Genomic DNA, 16,638 nt, shown 5'->3' with positions numbered 1-16,638 from the left:
CAGGCTGGCCACCATTCCGCCCTCTGCCCACAGCCAGCACAGGCCAGCGCGTGCAGGGTGGAGGGGGCCGGCGTGGGTAGGGGGGGCCGTGTGTTGGTCTCTGCGGTTCTGGCCCTGGCTGTCCGTGAGAGCCCCTGGGGACGGCTGCTGCCCGGGTCCACCCACATCTCTGGGGCAGGGGCCTGGGTGTCGTGCCGCGTCTCCTCTGTGTAGCCAGCCCAGAGGACCTCTGATGGATGGGGCCGTAAGAGACCGCCGCCGCCAGCCCGGCTTGGTTTGGGGTCCTCACACGTACATCTGTTCAGTAGGAGTAGAAAGATGTGCAGGGCAACACGATGAAAGCCAGGGGAGCAGGTAAAAATACGGGCAGCGGGCGCTGTCATGTCTCATGTCTTCAGCAGAGCAGTGGGAACATGGCATTATTTCGTCGTGTTTGGTTAGGTTGAAACAGTTCATCGGGGTCTTGGATTTTATGGTCAGATAAACCTGGGGTTTTAAGTTCACTTCTGCCGTTTACAAGCTGTGTGACTGGGACAGGTGCTGAACCTCTCTGTTCAGAGAGGGGGTTTGGTATCTCTGTTGTTTAGTCACCTGTACAGTGGGGCCTCCCAGGGCTGCGTGAGGATCCCCTGCAGGTTCTCCTGTTCTGTCTTTGCTCTGAGTGTGCCTCTCAGACTTGAGACCAGGCCTGGCTCTCTCTGGGGCAGGCTGCTCTTCCCACCCACCCGCCGCCCCCCGCCTCAGGCTTCTCCAGAAAGGAAGGGGGGCACCTCCTCCTCGGTGGGGGTGGGCAGGGCCCAGAGACAGTGTCAGAGCAGGAAATACCCCCTCGTGGGAGCAGGGGGAGGGAATGACTCCAGGGGAAGGCCGTGTAGCCTCTATCCGCAGCCCCCCATCGATTCCAGATTCTTCTGTGGCCTCGGGGAGGGGGACGAAGAGGGCTGCAAGGGCGTCGGGGAGGCAGGAGCCTGCTCCCCATGCTGAGGGGGGGCTGGGGGGTGCGCCTCCTTCCTTTGGGGCTGCACATGGACATGTGCATTTTGCGGCAAGCAGACAGCTGCTCCTGAGGAAGAGGGGCGCGCCGGAGCCCACCCACTCACCGCGGCCCAGGCAGGCAGGCCGGCTGTCTGTCCATCTCACACCTGCAACACAGACCCATAGGTGTGTGGCAGGCCTGACTGTGGGCAGGGAAAGGAACTCAGACACTGTTCTCATTGGACAAGCTTAAAACACAATGTGGCTCATCTTTATTTTATCTCAGAAAAAAAACAAGAACAAAATAATATTCCCTTCAGAAGGCAAGGCAGTTAGAGGGGGCCTCTGCCCAAGCAGCTCCCAGCCACCTAGACTCACGCACGCTGGCCGGCCCTGACCACCTCCCTGCACCCGCGCCCTGGCCCCTCGGCTACAACCTCCGTCCTCAAGGGGGCCGCCTGGGGCCAGGTTAGCAGCAGGACTGAAACGGAGCCAGCAGCCAGGGAGGGAAGGTAAAATAAACAGGGTTTCCTCGGGCTTACACTTTCTCCTGGAAAAAAAACCCACCAGTCCAACGCCACCGCCAAGCACAGCTGCTCTGAACCCTCGGAAAGCCTGGGGAGGGGAGTGTGGCAGGGGGCCCTTTGGAGCTACTCCCCAGCCGCAGGCCAGCCGGCCTGCCCTGCGGACACAAGGCAGCACCTGGAGGTGCTTCAGGGGCCGGGGACCGGCCCTGGCCGGGTGCAGGGCCTCCCTCCGTGGACTCCAGACCCTTCCTGCTGGGCCTCATGCTGCTCCAGCCGGCGGGGGGGGGGCTCCCTCCTCCGTCCAAACGGGGAACCGACCAGGGGGTCTCCGCACATGCACTCTTCTCCCAGCGCGACTGGTCCTCCCAAGCGGGAGGAGAAAGAGTTCCTTCCCTTCAGAAGGGGTGGGCTCGGCGGGGCCTCAGGACACTCCTGCTCCGCCCCGGGGGCCCCCGGGGCCCGGGGACTCTGGGCGCCGGCCCTGGAGCTGCACGTCCGGCAGGCACGCGTCCCGGTGGGACCCGCGGGCGCCCCCCGCGCCGGGCAGACCTAGGGCGGGGCCGTCGGGCCGGGGGGCGCTGCCGTTGGCCCAGACCCCGCCGGGGGGGTGGCCGTTGAGGCGGAGGCCCACGCGCTCCGTGTCGTGGGCGGCCAGGCCGCGGGCGCCGGGGGCCCCGGCCTTGAAGGGCTCGCGCCGCCGCCGCCGCCGCAGCACGTGGTTGCGCACGATCCTGCGGAAGGTGTGGCGGAACTCGCGGATGCGGTAGGCGTAGATGAAGGGGTTCACCACCGAGTTGCCGTGCGAGAGGACGATGGTCAGGTACATGAGCCAGGGCGGGGCGTGGCCGCACGAGGGGCAGAAGAAGGTGAAGCTGTTGATGACGTGCAGGGGCAGCCAGCACAGGGCGAACAGCCCCACGATGATGGCCAGCGACTTGGCGGCGTGCACCTCCCGCTGCAGCGTGGACCGCGCCCGCTCGCCCGGCGGCGGCGGCTGGCTCCCCGTCTGCTTCAGCTGCCGCCGCGCCGCCAGGAAGATGCGCAGGTAGACGGCCAGCATGAGCAGCAGCGGCACCAGGACGCAAGCGAAGAAGTTGTAGTAGACCATGTAGTCCATGGGCACCACGTCCTCGAAGAGACAGGCCACCTGGCCCGCCCTGCAGACCTGGGAGCCGTTCCCGCCCCCCTGCTGACTGCAGTTGTTCCAGCCCAGCATGGGGGTCAGGCCGATGGCGAAGGACAGCACCCAGCAGACGGCGATGATGCCCCTGGCCCGCGTGCCCGTCACCAAGCCGTTGTACCTGGGGAGAGGGGCCCCGCGTCAGGGAGGGGCCTGGCCACCAGCTCAGAGGTCTTGGACCAGGCGCTTCCTGCCGCCCTGCCTCGGTGTCCTCTGATGACTTGCAGTCCTTGACCTGGTTTGCTTTGAAGGAACTAATGTGACGTGGGAAGGGGGAGGAGAGAAGTTACAACCTCCATGTCCATCTCAGGCGCCACTAGAATGGATTTCCCTGTAGCCTGGGAATGGCCGGGAGGGTGCTCGCTGGCTGGGGCCAGCACCAGCCAGACCCGGCCTGTGGGCGGGTCACACTGCCTGTGCTCCTGCAGTTCCTTTCCTAGTTGACCTGGGGTCCCCGGAAGCCCCCCAGGGACAGGCAGCACAGGTGGGAAGGGGAAGGGTGGAGGTCCCAGGCCAGATGAGATACTCATCTCCCTTCCAAATCCGCCCACAGCCCTCTGGAGAGAGATGAGATCAGGATGTCTTAACATCTGTACAGCAGCCTCCACATTCAAGAGGACAAAGTTGCTCGAGATCCTAAGGTCCCGAGAGGAGAAGTAATCTGGCCCAAATCGCTCCGTACTCCGGAGGGCCGCCCTCGGGGAGAGGCCAGACCCACCGGCCCAGAAGCTGACGCCAACGAAAAGAGATGGCAGGGACTTCCCTAGTGGTCCCGTGGGTAAGACACGTCCCCTCCCAACGCAGGGGACGTGGGTTCTCTCCCCGGTCAGGGAACTAGATCCTGTGTGCCACAAGAGGCCTGGAGCAGCCAAATAAATCAGTTTAAAAGCAAGACGGCAGAGAGTTTAACGAGCAGGCAGTCAAGAAACGCCCCTCCCAGCCTGAGGAGGGCGGCCTCAGTGCTCCGAGGGACGACCTGCACTCAGGATTTTGGTTCCGCAGCACCTCTGCCAGTAAACCCGACCCGTCCCTTAAAGCTCAGGTCAGCTGTCTTCCCAGAGGAGCAGCGAACTCAACAAGTCCCACCCAAGCCGGGCTCCCAAGGCTGGGGGCCCCTTGGATCCTGCGTCCATCTCTGCCTCACCATCACTGAGGCAGGACGTAATAGGCGACGAGGAGAAACATGCTTCCCTTAAGTCCAGGATTAGAAGTATCCACAGCAACTAGCTCAAGGGGTAGCAGACACGGGGGGCCTGCAGGTCACAAAGGTGCGAGGCAGGCGGGCTGCTGCGTGTGACCGAGTGTGCAGGAGGCTCCACACACCACTCAGCCACCCCCGCGCCCCCCACCGCCACACACGCCTGCCCGGCGCTGCAGGATCTCGGGGGCTGGGAGCTGATTGTTCTGGGTAAAATCGCCCGTGGGTTAAATTTTGTCAGCTAATTCAAATTAAGGAAAAAGGAAAACCTGGTAGCCTCTGACCTCTCATCTAACCCTTCACTCTCGAGGTGGGGAAACTGAGACCGCAGGAGAGGCGTGGCCTTGTCGTGGACACTCCAGGAGCCCAGAGGCCACTCTGGCCGAGGGGAGTGTGTCAGTTCTGAGCCCAAACAGCACCCGGGCAGGACCCCACTCTCCCGGGCTCTGGGACCGCAGTCAGTGCCGGCTTGGGTACCTACGGCAGGAAGAGGGTCATGGGCTTGCCCATTCCGCCCAAGCCACAGGAAGTCTACACTGCCCTGTTTCCGGTTCTGGAGCTTCAAATGTAAGGTGAGAGGTTATTTTTTTGTTTTTCCATTTAATTCTTACGTAGCACTTGCTGTGTGCTAGGCACTGTTTCTAGTATTCCATAAATAGTAATTTATATAATCTCATTGAATAGGAGGCTATTTTAATGTTGACATTTTTCTGAAGAAAAGCGTGCCCCTCTCTGGGTTCTAGGGCTGGTGTGTTCCTGCTTAGCCATGTTCTAGTCACTCTGAGCCTCAGTTTCCTCATCTGTAAAATGGGACTAAGAACCCGGGGCCTGGAGCACTGTCTCATAAGGGCAGAACCGAGAGTCAGTGGGTGGAAACTACAGGCAGGTGGGTCGTGGTTCAGGGTAAGGGAGCTCTTCACGGGAGACATGGGCTGCCTCAGGCAGGGGAGACCCTCCTGTCATTTGAGGCAATCAAGCAGAAGCAAACCTTCTCAACTGCAGTCCCAGCGTGGAGCTGCTAAGGAAGAGGAGGCTTACTGATATTCCCTGAGTAAATGAACCCGGGGGGTGCGGGGGTGGGGAGCCAGGGCCCAGCGTGAAGGCTGCTGCGGTCACAGTTTAAAAAAGCCCATGCTGTCCAGCTGTCTCCATGCAGACGAGGAAACCCAGGAGAGGAAGCCTGCCGCTGCACGCTGTAAAGGAAGCCCCTCCTGGGGCCGGGAGCAGACACTGGTGGCACTGTCTGTGGGCACAGCATGTCTGGAGGAGTCCCAGCCCCGCCTTCCCGGAAGGCCAGCCCCTTACCGTGCTTGCTTCTCTTCCTTTTGATGTTTTAATATGTGCAGTTCTTTATTTAAGGAGCGTCCAGACAGATTAATCTTGTTACTCAAAAGAAAGCCTCTTAGGCCAAGAGCCCTGGACCCAGGGTCCCAGGGCACTGGGTCAACATTTGGGCTCAAATGGGGAGCCATGGCCTGGCCCAGCGGCAGCCCCCAGGTTGTGTCTGTGACTGAGGCGGTCACGTCCTGCCACACGGGGCCTCAGACAGCCTGCCTGCCTGCCTGCCGGGCCCGGGTGTGCCCAGGCCATCCAGTGCTGTGCGGTCCTGGGGGGGCCCCCATGTCTCCCACTGGGGGCTCACCCTGTGATCCAGTCATACCCCCTCATTTGCCCTTCGGTCAGGAGAAAGCAGAGATTTCCCCATTTGTCCAAAGGAGCCCGTGGCCCGCAGCTGAAACCCACCGTCCCTCCCAGGCGCAGGCAGGCCTGAGCCGGCCTCACGAGCCCCCGTGGACCGCACACCTCTCTGTCCCCTCTCCCTGCCCAGGGCCCGCAGGCTCCTTCCTTCCCTGGGGCGTCTGTCCAGGAAGGGGCCTCCCCGTTACACCTGCCCCCCAACACCAGTGCCCATCCGAGCGCGCCCCCAGCAGCCTTGGCATCACGCCCTGCGGGGAGCCCTCTCTTCAAAGCCCACTTAGAAGCCAGGGCGCTCGGGTCTGACTTCCGGGGCGATCCACCACCCGGGCCCGGGAATCTGCTGCCCCACGAGGAGGCTGCTCCCCAGGGTCTGGAGAGAGGAGGGAGATGGCTGTGGAGTTCCCCTGGGAGTCTGTCCGCCGGGGACACGGAGAGCTCCCGTCCTTGGCTCAGCTGCCTTCACTCAGCAGGGCCGGTGCATTGGGAGGAGCACAGAGGTTGTTCTGAAGCTGCGTTCTTTTTTTTTAAAGAGAAAGGAACGGTGAATGGTGCAGGCCTGGGGATGGGGATCTTAGAGCATCGTCAGAGGCTGGACTTCAGAGCAGCAAATGGGCCTCCTGAGCGGAGCAGGAAACGGCACACGGGGTGGGCTGTCTTCCAGCGGGAGGGGGCAGGGACGGGCGTCCCGAGCCAGGCAGCCGCCCCGGAGCTGCCAGGAGCTTCAGGATCCTGCCTGCCTCTGTCTCGTCCCCCTCATGCCTGGCCTGTTCTCGGGCGCCCCAGCAGACACCGTCACACGCCTTGTGCCCCCAGCCCTTGCTGCCCAGGGCCCTTGAGTCCCAGGGTCAGGGGACACTTTTCCTTTGGAGCAGCCTCTGGCATCCTCCTGAGCAACAGGAGGGTCACAGCCTCCGCCGGCGGGGGGATGAGCTCACATCCTCTGGCGGCGGTGGCACCCTGCCCCAGAGGGACGAACATCACCACCACTGTCAGCCCGTGGCTGCCTGACCCGGGAGCCAGGCCGACCCCTCCAGAGCCCTGCCTCGTGGAGCTCAGATGGCTGAGGTCGGGGTGGGACTAGGCCCCGCTCCTGAAGGTCGTGGGACCGGGGAGGCAGGCAGGGCTGGAGAAGGGTGGCCAGGCCCACGGCTCTGACCCTCCGGCAGCTTCAGAAAAGCCTGAATCCCCATCCACCCTGCCGCCATCCTCCCGCAGGGCCCCACCACTCCAGTCCACTTACTGGGCCCTCAAAACACCTTTGTGAGCACCAAGGGCTAGAGACCCAGCCCCTGGGGCAGATGAAAAACGGGCCCAGAGAGGGGCAGCTGACTTCCCAGCGTCACACAGCAAGGGCCACCCACTTGCACTGGGGAGAGAGGCTGGGGCTCCTGAGACTCAGAGAACAGACGAGAAAAAGAAGCCGCGGCCCCTTCTGTTGCGATCAGCAGCCCTGATCGCCCTCAGACCCACCATCCCTTGCTTCAATCAGGGCCACACCGGCCCTGGCCTGGAAGGGGGAGTCAGTCAGACCAACCTCTGTGTCCTGGACCAGCCTGGACTCCAGCCCGCCCATTCAGGCTGGTCCTCCGTTAGGGCCAGGGTCGCCTTTTCCTCTGACGAGGGTCCTAGGCTCTCCCGGGACATGGCATCCCTGGAGTGCCACGCAGGGCCGGGGTCCTCCTTTGTTTAAGCAGCAGGACGCGGGCGTCTGCTGTCCCCCGAGAGCGCGGGGGCAGTAATGGCTGCCTGACCAGGTCCTGGGGGGCTGGGGCCACCCTGTGAGCAACCCCACAAAAGACTGCAGTAACAGGGCGGCCGGCGGGTTCCTTCCCAGACCCACCCCTGGCTGTGCTACCAGCTTGTATGCGGCCCTGGGGCTGAGAGGAAATGACCTCTAAGCGTGCCCTCGGGTTCAACAGTTGACATTTCCACTAGCGCATCGAGCTTCTTTCCTGCCCGGCTGGGGCACCCTCAGCCCAGCGTGGGGCTGCTCCGTAGGTAGGCGCCACCTGTCAGCATCCGCCATCGAGGTTGTGGGGCTCAGCCCCAGAACAGAGGGACGAGGAGGCAGGGCCAAAGCGCCCCGGACTCCCTCGGGGGGTGGGGTGGGGAGGGACGGGCTTCGGTGGTGGTGTAGGTGGAGGCCGAATGTAGGTGGAGGCCGAATTTAAGTGAACTCAGCCTCGGGGAGAGCCTTTGTTTCCACAACACTCGCCTGAAGTCATTTCACCAAAGTTTCACCAGGAAAACCCCACCGGCCCTGAGCACTAGTGACTGAGAAGTATAATTTGCATAGAGATCCAAATGACTCACCAAGGCATCTGGCCAAATCACTTCCCCTCGGGGTCATTTTCCTAAGTGCAAACTGCAGGCTGGCCCGGAGGGGCTGGGAGAAGGTGGCTTCCAGCCGAGGCTCTGTGGTTTACAATGGGGCCCGCCCCACCCCAGCATCACGATGCAGGAAGGGAGGCCCAGATGCAGCCACCCCCAGGCCTGGGCACACGAGTCACCAAGAGCTGCAGCGAGTCACCAAGAGCTGCAGCGCGCGTGGCAGCCTCTCCCGGGTAGCCCTGGGGGGACCAGCCTGGCCCATGCCCGCGGCCATCAGCCGGCATGGCACAACAGCTGGCTGTGCCAAGCCCTGGGCAGCCCCACGGCCCTGACCCCAGCTCGACACACTGACACCAAACCAAACCCTAACCCCCGGTTCACCCTGAGCCCAGGTTCACCCTGACCCTGGTTCACCCTGACCCCCGAGTTCACCGTGACCCCCAGGTTCACCCTGACCCCTGAGTTCACCCTGACCCTGGTTCATCCTGACCCCCGAGTCCACCGTGACCCTGGTTCACCCTAACCCCTGAGTTCACCATGACCCCGGTTCACCCTGACCTCAGCTCACCCTGACCCCTGAGTTCACCCTGACCCTGGTTCACCCTAACCCCTGAGTTCACTATGACCCCACGTTCACCCTGACCCCCAAGTTCACCCTGACCCAGGTTCACCCTGACCCCCAGGTTCACCCTGAACCCGGCTCACCCTGACCCCTGAGTTCACCTTGATCCCCGGTTCACCCTGACCTCCAGGTTCACCCTGACCCCCGGTTCACCCTGACCCCCAGGTTCACCCTGACCCCGGCTCACCCTGACCCCCAGGTTCACTCTGACCCCGGCTCACCCTGACCCTGGTTCACCCTGACCCCCAGGTTCACCATGACCCCGGCTCACCCTGACCGCTGAGTTCACCCTGACCCCCAGTTCACCCTGACCCCCGGTTCACCCTGACCCCGGCTCACCCTGACCACTGAGTTCACCCTGACCCCCAGTTCACCCTGACCCCTGAGTTCACCCTGACCCCATGTTCACTCTGACCCCCAGTTCACCCTGACCCTGGCTCACCCTGACCCCACGTTCACCCTGACCCTGAGTTCACCTTGACCCTGGCTCACCCTGACCCTGAGTTCACCCTGACCCCCGGCTCACCCTGACCCTGGCTCACTCTGACCCCCGGCTCACCCTGACCCCCGAGTTCACCCTTATCCTGGCTCACCCTGACCCTGAGTTCACCCTGACCCCCGGCTCACCCTGACCCTGGCTCACCCTGACCCTGAGTTCACCCTGACCCCCGGCTCACCCTGACCCTGGCTCACCCTGACCCCCAGCACAGCTCCTCACGGGTGCGGCACCAGCACGAGGCACCCCCGGGGGAAGGACTCACCGGAGCGGGATTCGGATGGCGATGTAGCGGTCAATGGCGATGGCCAGCAGGCTGAAGATGGAGCTCTGTGTGAGCACCAGGACAAAGCAGGCGAAGAAGAGGCAGCTGTGGCAGGCAGCGCAGAAGCCGGTGCTCAGGGTGATGGCGAAGGGGATGGCGAGCACCCCCACGGCGATGTCGGCTGCCGCCAGGGACGCCACGAAGTAGTTGGTGACGTTCTGCAGGTTGCTGTTGAGCCACACTGCCCAGCACACCAGCACGTTGCCCAGGATGGCCAGCACAGCGATGGCCAGCTCCACCGCGATGTACACCCAGAAGCCGTACATGGCGGGCGCGGCGGCCGGAGGGCGGGCTCAGCGAGGATGCGGGCCGGGCCAGCACTCGGTCCATAGCTGCAGCACAGCCGGCCCCGCCCAGGCCCCGAGCCCCTTCTTCACAGGAGCCAGGGGTGACCCTGCCGTCGGTCAGGGGGCTCCCCCGGCACTCTTCACCGCCCACGGCACATCTCCAGAAAGCAGGCCCCCTCCAGGCGCTCCGGCGGCATCTCTCAGCTCTGCTTCAGGTCCTGAGACACCTGCCAAGGGAGAAGCCTGGTAAGGAGCTGGACCTCCGGCCACGGCCGGAGATACCCGGGCAGCCCCCGGCCCCAACCCCCCAAAGCCACCCCCCCAGGCTGGCACCGGCCAGAGGACCAGCCGCCGTGCCCTGGCCCTCCCAGAAGGCGGGGGTCGGCCCGAGTGTTCTCCCAGAGGAGCCGAGATCTCGCAGAGCTGAGTCGCTTGTGTTGCCCCCAGGCTCAGCTCACTTTTCGAGCCTTCTGTGGCAGCCCCGCCACCCCCTCTCCTGGAAACTCCTGGACCTGCCAGGACCACCCTCCTGGCTCAGCCGCCTGGCTGCATCCCTGAGAGCCGGGAACTGCCCCGAGGCCCCGTGTGCTCCCACTGCTGGGCGCCCACTGGGAGGGCAGCCCGTGCTGGAGCGCTGGGAGGGGGGCCCGCCCCCAGCGGCCCCCGCCCGCTGAGGCGCGTTTGGGCGGGGCGCTCCCCAGCCCCGCCCGCTCCTCCACCCGCGGCGGTGCTCAGCCAGGACTCGGGGGCATCGGCAACGGCCTCGGTTTCCCCACTGACACAGTGGGAAGGCTGGACCCCAGTCACCTCTGGGGACCATTTAGGCTCTCACCCGTGATTCTAGGAGCAGGAAATGAACACGCGTGTAACAGCTACCCCCCCCGAGTCAAAATATCCTGGTGTCAAGAATCCACGACAGGACTCCGCAGCAGCAGCCTGCCTCCCAGGGACCCCCTGAGCTGGTGGAACGTCCCACTCCCTCCGCCACTCATGGGCCTCTCTCCACCGCCTCTGCTTCCCCGTCATGCTCCCTCCTGCCGTCTCTGGCCACGCGGCGTCCCTTGGTACTTCCAGCCGGCAGCCTGGAGCAGCAATCCCCAGGGTCGCCTGACTGCAGAAGCTCTGTGTCCGGGACTCGCCATCCTCTGATGGGAGCGAAGGGGCAGGCTCCCCTCTGGGGGGCCCCCCGGGTCCAGCACTGGGCCCCGGGGACCTGTCCCCCCACCAGTGAGCCACCCAGCCTCCTGCCAACCCCCTGCCATCCTTCTTGCCCTGCCTCGGCCCCTCCCGGGGAAGCTGCGTTGGCGGGGGCACGGCCCAGGCTGGAAGCCTGACTCGGCCCGGCCTGTCTCCCAGACTGAGGGCCCCGGGGCCGGCTGACCCAGGCCAGTACCACGTTTCTGGGGAGCTGAAGCTGGACTGTCTGGGCCCACTGCCTGGAGCCCCTGTGATGAGGGATCACAGCCAGCACCTGCCCTGGATGTTGGCTGACTCCACAAGAGCCAGGATGCTTGGCAAGGAAGGGCCTCGGGGCCCCTAAGCCAAGCCCTCCAGTGAGCGCCTCCTGGGACCTCTGATCCGCAGGGCATCCCCATCACCTTCTGCACCCGGGGCGCCCAGGCCTCTAAACTAGAGCCGCCTCCCTGCCGTTCACCAGGGGCCGAGGGTGCCCACCCAGGTCAGCCCTCGAGGAGCCAGCGTGCCCCTGCTCCCTGGCTCCCATCTGCCTCCTGCAGCTGCGAGCACAGACCACCCGGGCGTCGGCCAGACCCGGCTCTCCAGTGCCGAGCGGAGCACGCGAGGGGCGCCCAGGGCAGGCGGGCTGGAGGCGGCCGGAGCGTCCCGGCCGTCAGACCGCAAGTCAGCCTGGGCCCTTTGCCGGACTTTGCTGGGTGTAAATGCTCCCGTGACGGCCTGTTTCAAGCTACTCGTGTGTCACTGACAGGAACCGGAATCAACGTGCGCAGCTCAGAAGCAGGCTCCAGCCCCCCGCTGCCCACCCAGACCTGTGCTCTCCCCGGCCCCCCCGCTGGACCCCACCCCAGAGCCCAGGCTCAGGCAGCCTGCTGGGGAGCTCAGGAAAGGAGGCTGCAGGGGTCTGGGGCCCCTGTGAACCTCGCAGGGGAAATGCCCATGGAAAACGGCAGCAAGGAGGCTTCCTGGGGCCTCTGGGAGCCTCTCCGCCGCCCCGCCTTCAGAGGCTTCCCAGAGCCACAGGCAGGTTGGAGGCCCCGGGGCCCAGGGCTGGGGCTGGGACCCGGATCTGGCAATTTCCTATCCCTCTCTGTTAATCCTTGAGTCATCCGTCGCTAGCCAGGAGGGGCAATTAAATATTAATGATGCAGTATTTCCTTGTGATTGTCGCCGGCCGGGGACAGGGCAGAGGGCAGAAGCCATCCCGTGGCACGGCAGAGTCAATGTGTTGGGGAATCAGCGTGCTAAGCCTGGGGAGGGCAGCCCCACAGGATTCCCCAGCAGACAGGCTCCTTCCCGCCTTCCTCCCCACCCTCACCAGCCTGGCCGCTCTGATTAAAACCTCTGTGTAATCAAAACGCACACGCTTCCTGGCTCCTTGTACGTCCCCCTGGCAAGGCTTTCTGTACACATGGCCAGATGGCAGTGGGACCCCCAGGGCACGCAGCTCCCTGCCCACCTGCCCCTGAGTACCGCGAAGGGCGGGGTACCACCTGGGCCCGTCGCAGCCACGCTGGGCCTCTTCCTGGGCTCCAGAACCCCAGCCTGAGTGAGACCCCTCCACTAGCTTCTCAGCAAGTGTTTCTGAGAACTTGACCCTGTGCCCACCGGTACCACACTTGCCGGAGCCCAGGGAGCCCGGTGCCAGCCGCTGCCCGGCCCGAGCCAGTGGCCGGGGTCTGAAGGCGCTGTCGTCCCGGGAGGCTGTCCCGAGAGCTGCCGCCCACCCTGGGGTGTGGGTCACACCCCACCTCCAAGCCCTCAGCTGCACTCAGAGAGCCTGAGAAGCACAATTTCAAAGCACGGGAGGAGGAGAACTAAAGGTGAGAAAGATAAGCAACCGGTGGCCAAAATACAGAGACTGATTCCAGAAGGGATGAAGGCAACCCAGTAACCAAAAACGATGATCAAAGATCCTCAGGGTCTTCAGAGAGAGAAAGGAAAGGCATCCACAAAGAAGAACGAGACTCCTGGCAGCACCAAAATGGACGGGCAGACCCTGGAAGCGAACCACAGAGGATCTGAGAAGCACACGGCGTGGTGGCCACGTGCGCACGAGCTGAGACCTTCAGGGGCGTGAGGACGCGCTGAGAGCCGCCACCCAGGCCTCACAGAGCAGGGAGTCGAGAGCCTGAGGGCGGCCTGAGCGACGCCGACATCCGTCACACGGGAGGGGGGCTTGGTGGGCAGCAAGCGCGGGAGAGACACCTGGGCAGCTGTGCGCCTCTCCAACCGCAGGCCCCCGCTGGCCTTTGGGTGGGGGGGGCCCGAGTCTGGGCACGAGCCTCCCCCAAAGCCCCCCGGGCCCTGCGACCTACCAGGCCCCTCTCCAAACCCATCAGAGGGAGCAGAGCAGTGACTCCAGCACTGCCTGGAGGAGCCAGGGGGGCCTCCTCCCTCCAGCCCTGCAGGGCTGCCAGCCCAGGAGGGCACCGGCTGGCGATCCCTCCCCCGGGGGTGCAGCCGCTGCTCTCAGGGCATGAGGGCAGGATGTGGGCAAGGGCAGGGCCGAAGATGCTCCCTGCACTGGGTCCCGCCCTTGGGGCCTCTGCACAGCAGGCCCTGGGGCCACACACAGGGCCCTTCTCGCTGCTCAGGGCCTCAAGGCCTCGGGCCCGCCTCCCGGCCCCTCAGGTCCAGGCCAGACGCTGGACAGGAGGGTTCACCTCGGGCCCCTCAGTAGCCTCTGCAAACCCCAGGCGGAGCTGCGTCAGTGCCTCTTGACGCCTCGGGAGTGGTTCTGCCTCCTCCCAGCCCCCGTGTGAGCCCCCCTCCAGCCCCGGGCACCACCCCTTCAGCAGGCCCGCCCCTGGCCCGCTAGGGTCTGTCCCCATGTGAAGAGCAGCCCCCTCCCCACCTCACCCTCTTCAAGCACAGGAGCCGGTCCTGCCAGTTGAAGATTCATCTGGGAGGGGTCTGGAAGCCGAGACCCCCCCCCCCAAGGATGTGCAGAGCCTGGGGCACGCCCCTCACTCCGGGTCTCGGAGCTTGGGCTGGAGGAGTGGGCACCCAGGGACCTGTGTGAGGAGTGGCCCCTTGAGGGGCGTGTCAGGGGTGAGTGGCCGTCTGATGCTGGGGGGCCGGGCCTTCAAGCCCTCGCCGGCCCTCTGGCCTTGCCGCCCTGGACTGTCACGGGTGCACAGATTTCAGCAGACAGGCAGAGCCCCCAAGACGCCTGGCTGGGCAGTCCCAGCTCACAGAGGCAGGGGGCTCGGGAGTCAGGCAGCTTAGACGGAACAAGAGCTGCTGGCAGATTTCACGTCAGCGCTGTGAGCCCCCGGGGACCCCGCAGTCTGCAGGGGCTGATGCCCTGGAGCCAAGCGCCTGCTCCCCACCCACCGCTAGTCCACTTGGCCCTCTGCTGACAGCGGTCTCTTGTGATGGCCCCCCAGCCCCGCAAGGCTGACAGCCTCTCTCTGGGGTTTCCTAGCTCAAGCACAGGCCCCAGTCTGTTCCCCCGGCCAACACACAGCCCCGAACACAAAGCCCGGCGCACACCATCATGCGTGTTTCACAGGATGAGAAGGCAGATTGGCCGGGGCAGGGAGCCCAGTGAGTGGATCCAGACCAGAACGTTTCCATGTTCGGCCTCGCGATCCCGGCTGCCCCTGAAGCCGCCCACGGCCCTCACGAGCTGCGGACTCCTAGGGAGCGGACTGGGGGTGGCTGGGCACCTGCACGCCCCAGGCCCACGGAGAAGGAAGCGCACAGCCCACACAGACTCACCTGGCCAAAGTCTTGTCTCCTGCCGGCTGTGGGCAGTCCTCCGCCTTCCCGAAGCACTGAAGAGGGAGGCCAGGTCAGCCCAGAATACGGTCTGGTCTAAGGGGACGGGGCAGTGGCCCAAGAGACATCGGGGACTTGGGAGAGCCCAGGGACCTCCAGAGGACCCGGGTGGAGAGAGGAGGTGTGGACACACCGGGATGGGGCCCGGCCCCTGGGGGCAGAGCCTTTCCAGCCCACCCAAGGAGGAGGAGCCCCCGACACCATCCAACCTGCCCGGCCCACTGTGGCCCAAGAACTGTCCATCGCAGCCCCTGGGCCGGACACCCGGGGGGCAGCCCTTGTGGGCTTGGCGGTGACATGGAGGACCTAACGGAGGCTGCAGAGGCTGAGGGGAGGCAGCCTGGGATCCCGGCGGGAAAGGGGCACAGGTCCCGCAGGCGGAAGCAGGCTCCGGGGCGCCTGAAATGGGGAAGGGGAGCCGGCTCAGGGGGCCAGCCCCGCTGCCCCCGGGGGTCAGCTGCGGTCCAGAGACAAGGGGGTGGGGACACACACTCCCGCTCCCAGCTTCTCTCCTCTCCCCCGCGGAGCCCTGGGCCCCCGCCTTCCTCCCATTGTACAGTCGGGGAAATTGAAGTCTACGGCGCGGTGGCCGCGCCCCAGCGCAGACATCTCTGCTCACTGGCCCGGGCCCCCCCATCCCCTAGGCACCCGGAGCCAAGCCCCTCGAGGGCCGCCACCGTTCCCGCCAGTCCCGCCTCGGCTCAGGGCGGCCCCGGCGGGCCGCCAGGACGGTCCCCACCCCGGCCTCCCCCGGGGCGGGCCCCTGACGCCGGTTCCCGCCACCAGCGCCCACCGGACGCGCCCGCGCTCGGCCGGCGCTCAGCTCCGTCCCTCGCCGCGCCCCAGGCGCTCGGACGCCGTCCGCTCGCCCAGCCTCCCCGGGACGCTGGGACGCTCGGGCGCTCCGCCTGTGGAAGTCCCGGCCCGCGGGGGCCGCCCGCTCCGTTCCGGCCGGCCTCTGCTCCCTGCGAGGGGTCGGCGAGGGCCCGGGGTCCCGGGCGCACCGGCGCCGCCCCCGCCCCTGCCGCCGGGGCCGCGCGCTCTCGCCCCTTCCCCTCGCCGCCTGCCCCGCGCGCCTTCCGGTCCAGTGCGGGGACGACCCGGAGGGGTCCGCGCAGCGCCCCCCGACCGGCCTGGGGGCCGGCGGCGCGCCCGAGCCGCCCCCGCGCCCGTCGTTCCCGCCGCCGGCGGGGCGCGGACCCCAGCCCTCGAACCGGCTGTCGGAGAGGCGGTAAACGAAGCGGCCGAGCGCCTGGAGGAGGGGGCCCGCGCCGCCCGCGCTCCCGGCCCGATGACCCTGGCCGCCTGCCTGCGACCCCAGACCCGGGGGCCCCACTGACCTGCTGCTCGAGCGCCGGCGCCCGCGGTCTCGGCGTCGCTGGGGCTCCGGCTCCGCCCGCGGGCGCCCCCCGCCGGCGGCTTCCAGACCCGCGCGGCCCGCGCCCCGCCCCGCCCCGCCGCCCGCCCGCCCCGCCGCGCGCGGAGCCCGGGGTGCCTGGTGCCGCGGCTCGCGCCCCCCGTGCGCCCTCCACGCTCCCGGCTCCCGCGTCCGCTCCGGCCGCCTGCGCCGTCCCTCCGACGATTCTCTCGGCCCAGGGCGCAGGCCCTCACTCGCTCCCCTCCTCCGCGAAGCCCCAGGGCGCGCCAGCCCCCGTGTCACCGTGTCGCCAACGGGAAGTACCTGTACCTGGTGCCCCTCGGTCCTTTTCACGGCGCCCGTTCCGGAAGGAGAAAGCTCAGCCTCAAACCGGGGTCCTCGGGGCTGGTCCCCAGCCTTGCCCGACCTCCCTGAGTCCGGCAGACCCTGCGCTGGTCCAAGATTGGCCTCTAAGAAGCCGCCCCCATTCCAGTGACCCCTCTGAGCCCTCCCCGGGTCAGGCCCTTCCCCCTCCCCAACTTCTCTGAGCAAAAGGAGGAGGAGTCACCTTCTGCCTCCTCGACCCCCTGGAATCTCAGGCTCTTCACCCTGGGATCCTCCCTCTGCCTGCCTCACGGATCCAGGGTTGTGTCCATTTCCAT

The 16,638-nt window shown here is 66.0% G+C and overlaps 1 protein-coding gene and 1 long non-coding RNA gene across 6 annotated transcripts; one reads left to right on the top strand and one right to left on the bottom strand.

Annotated features, from left to right (window-relative positions):
• Positions 1–1,224: 1,224 nt before the first annotated feature.
• Positions 1,225–15,990, bottom strand: ADORA2A (adenosine A2a receptor). 5 transcript variants are annotated; one of them, XM_081542164.1, is made up of 4 exons: positions 15,960–15,990; positions 14,560–14,615; positions 9,293–9,866; positions 1,225–2,803 (listed from the first exon to the last, which is right to left on the bottom strand). In XM_081542164.1, exons 3-4 carry the CDS (start codon positions 9,616–9,618, stop codon positions 1,924–1,926), a joined length of 1,206 nt encoding a protein of 401 aa, XP_081398290.1. In that variant the 5' UTR covers positions 9,619–9,866; positions 14,560–14,615; positions 15,960–15,990; the 3' UTR covers positions 1,225–1,923. The 5 variants fall into 5 exon arrangements, with proteins under 5 accessions (XP_081398290.1, XP_081398291.1, XP_081398292.1 ...); XM_081542165.1 differs by lacking the exon at positions 15,960–15,990 and adding an exon at positions 15,413–15,790; XM_081542166.1 differs by lacking the exon at positions 15,960–15,990 and adding an exon at positions 14,829–15,018.
• LOC145526474 (uncharacterized) lies at positions 2,127–9,947 on the top strand. The gene is made up of 4 exons (XR_014068919.1): positions 2,127–2,322; positions 3,236–3,460; positions 4,191–4,452; positions 9,242–9,947. It is a non-coding gene; the product is annotated as an uncharacterized LOC145526474 (long non-coding RNA).
• Positions 15,991–16,638: the final 648 nt, after the last annotated feature.

The sequence above is a fragment of the Giraffa tippelskirchi genome, chromosome 11, assembly GCF_054371585.1.
Source record: "Giraffa tippelskirchi isolate mGirTip1 chromosome 11, T2T-mGirTip1v1.2.pri, whole genome shotgun sequence".
In the NCBI taxonomy this organism is placed as follows: domain Eukaryota; kingdom Metazoa; phylum Chordata; class Mammalia; order Artiodactyla; family Giraffidae; genus Giraffa; species Giraffa tippelskirchi.
This window is presented reverse-complemented; position numbering and strand designations above follow the sequence as displayed.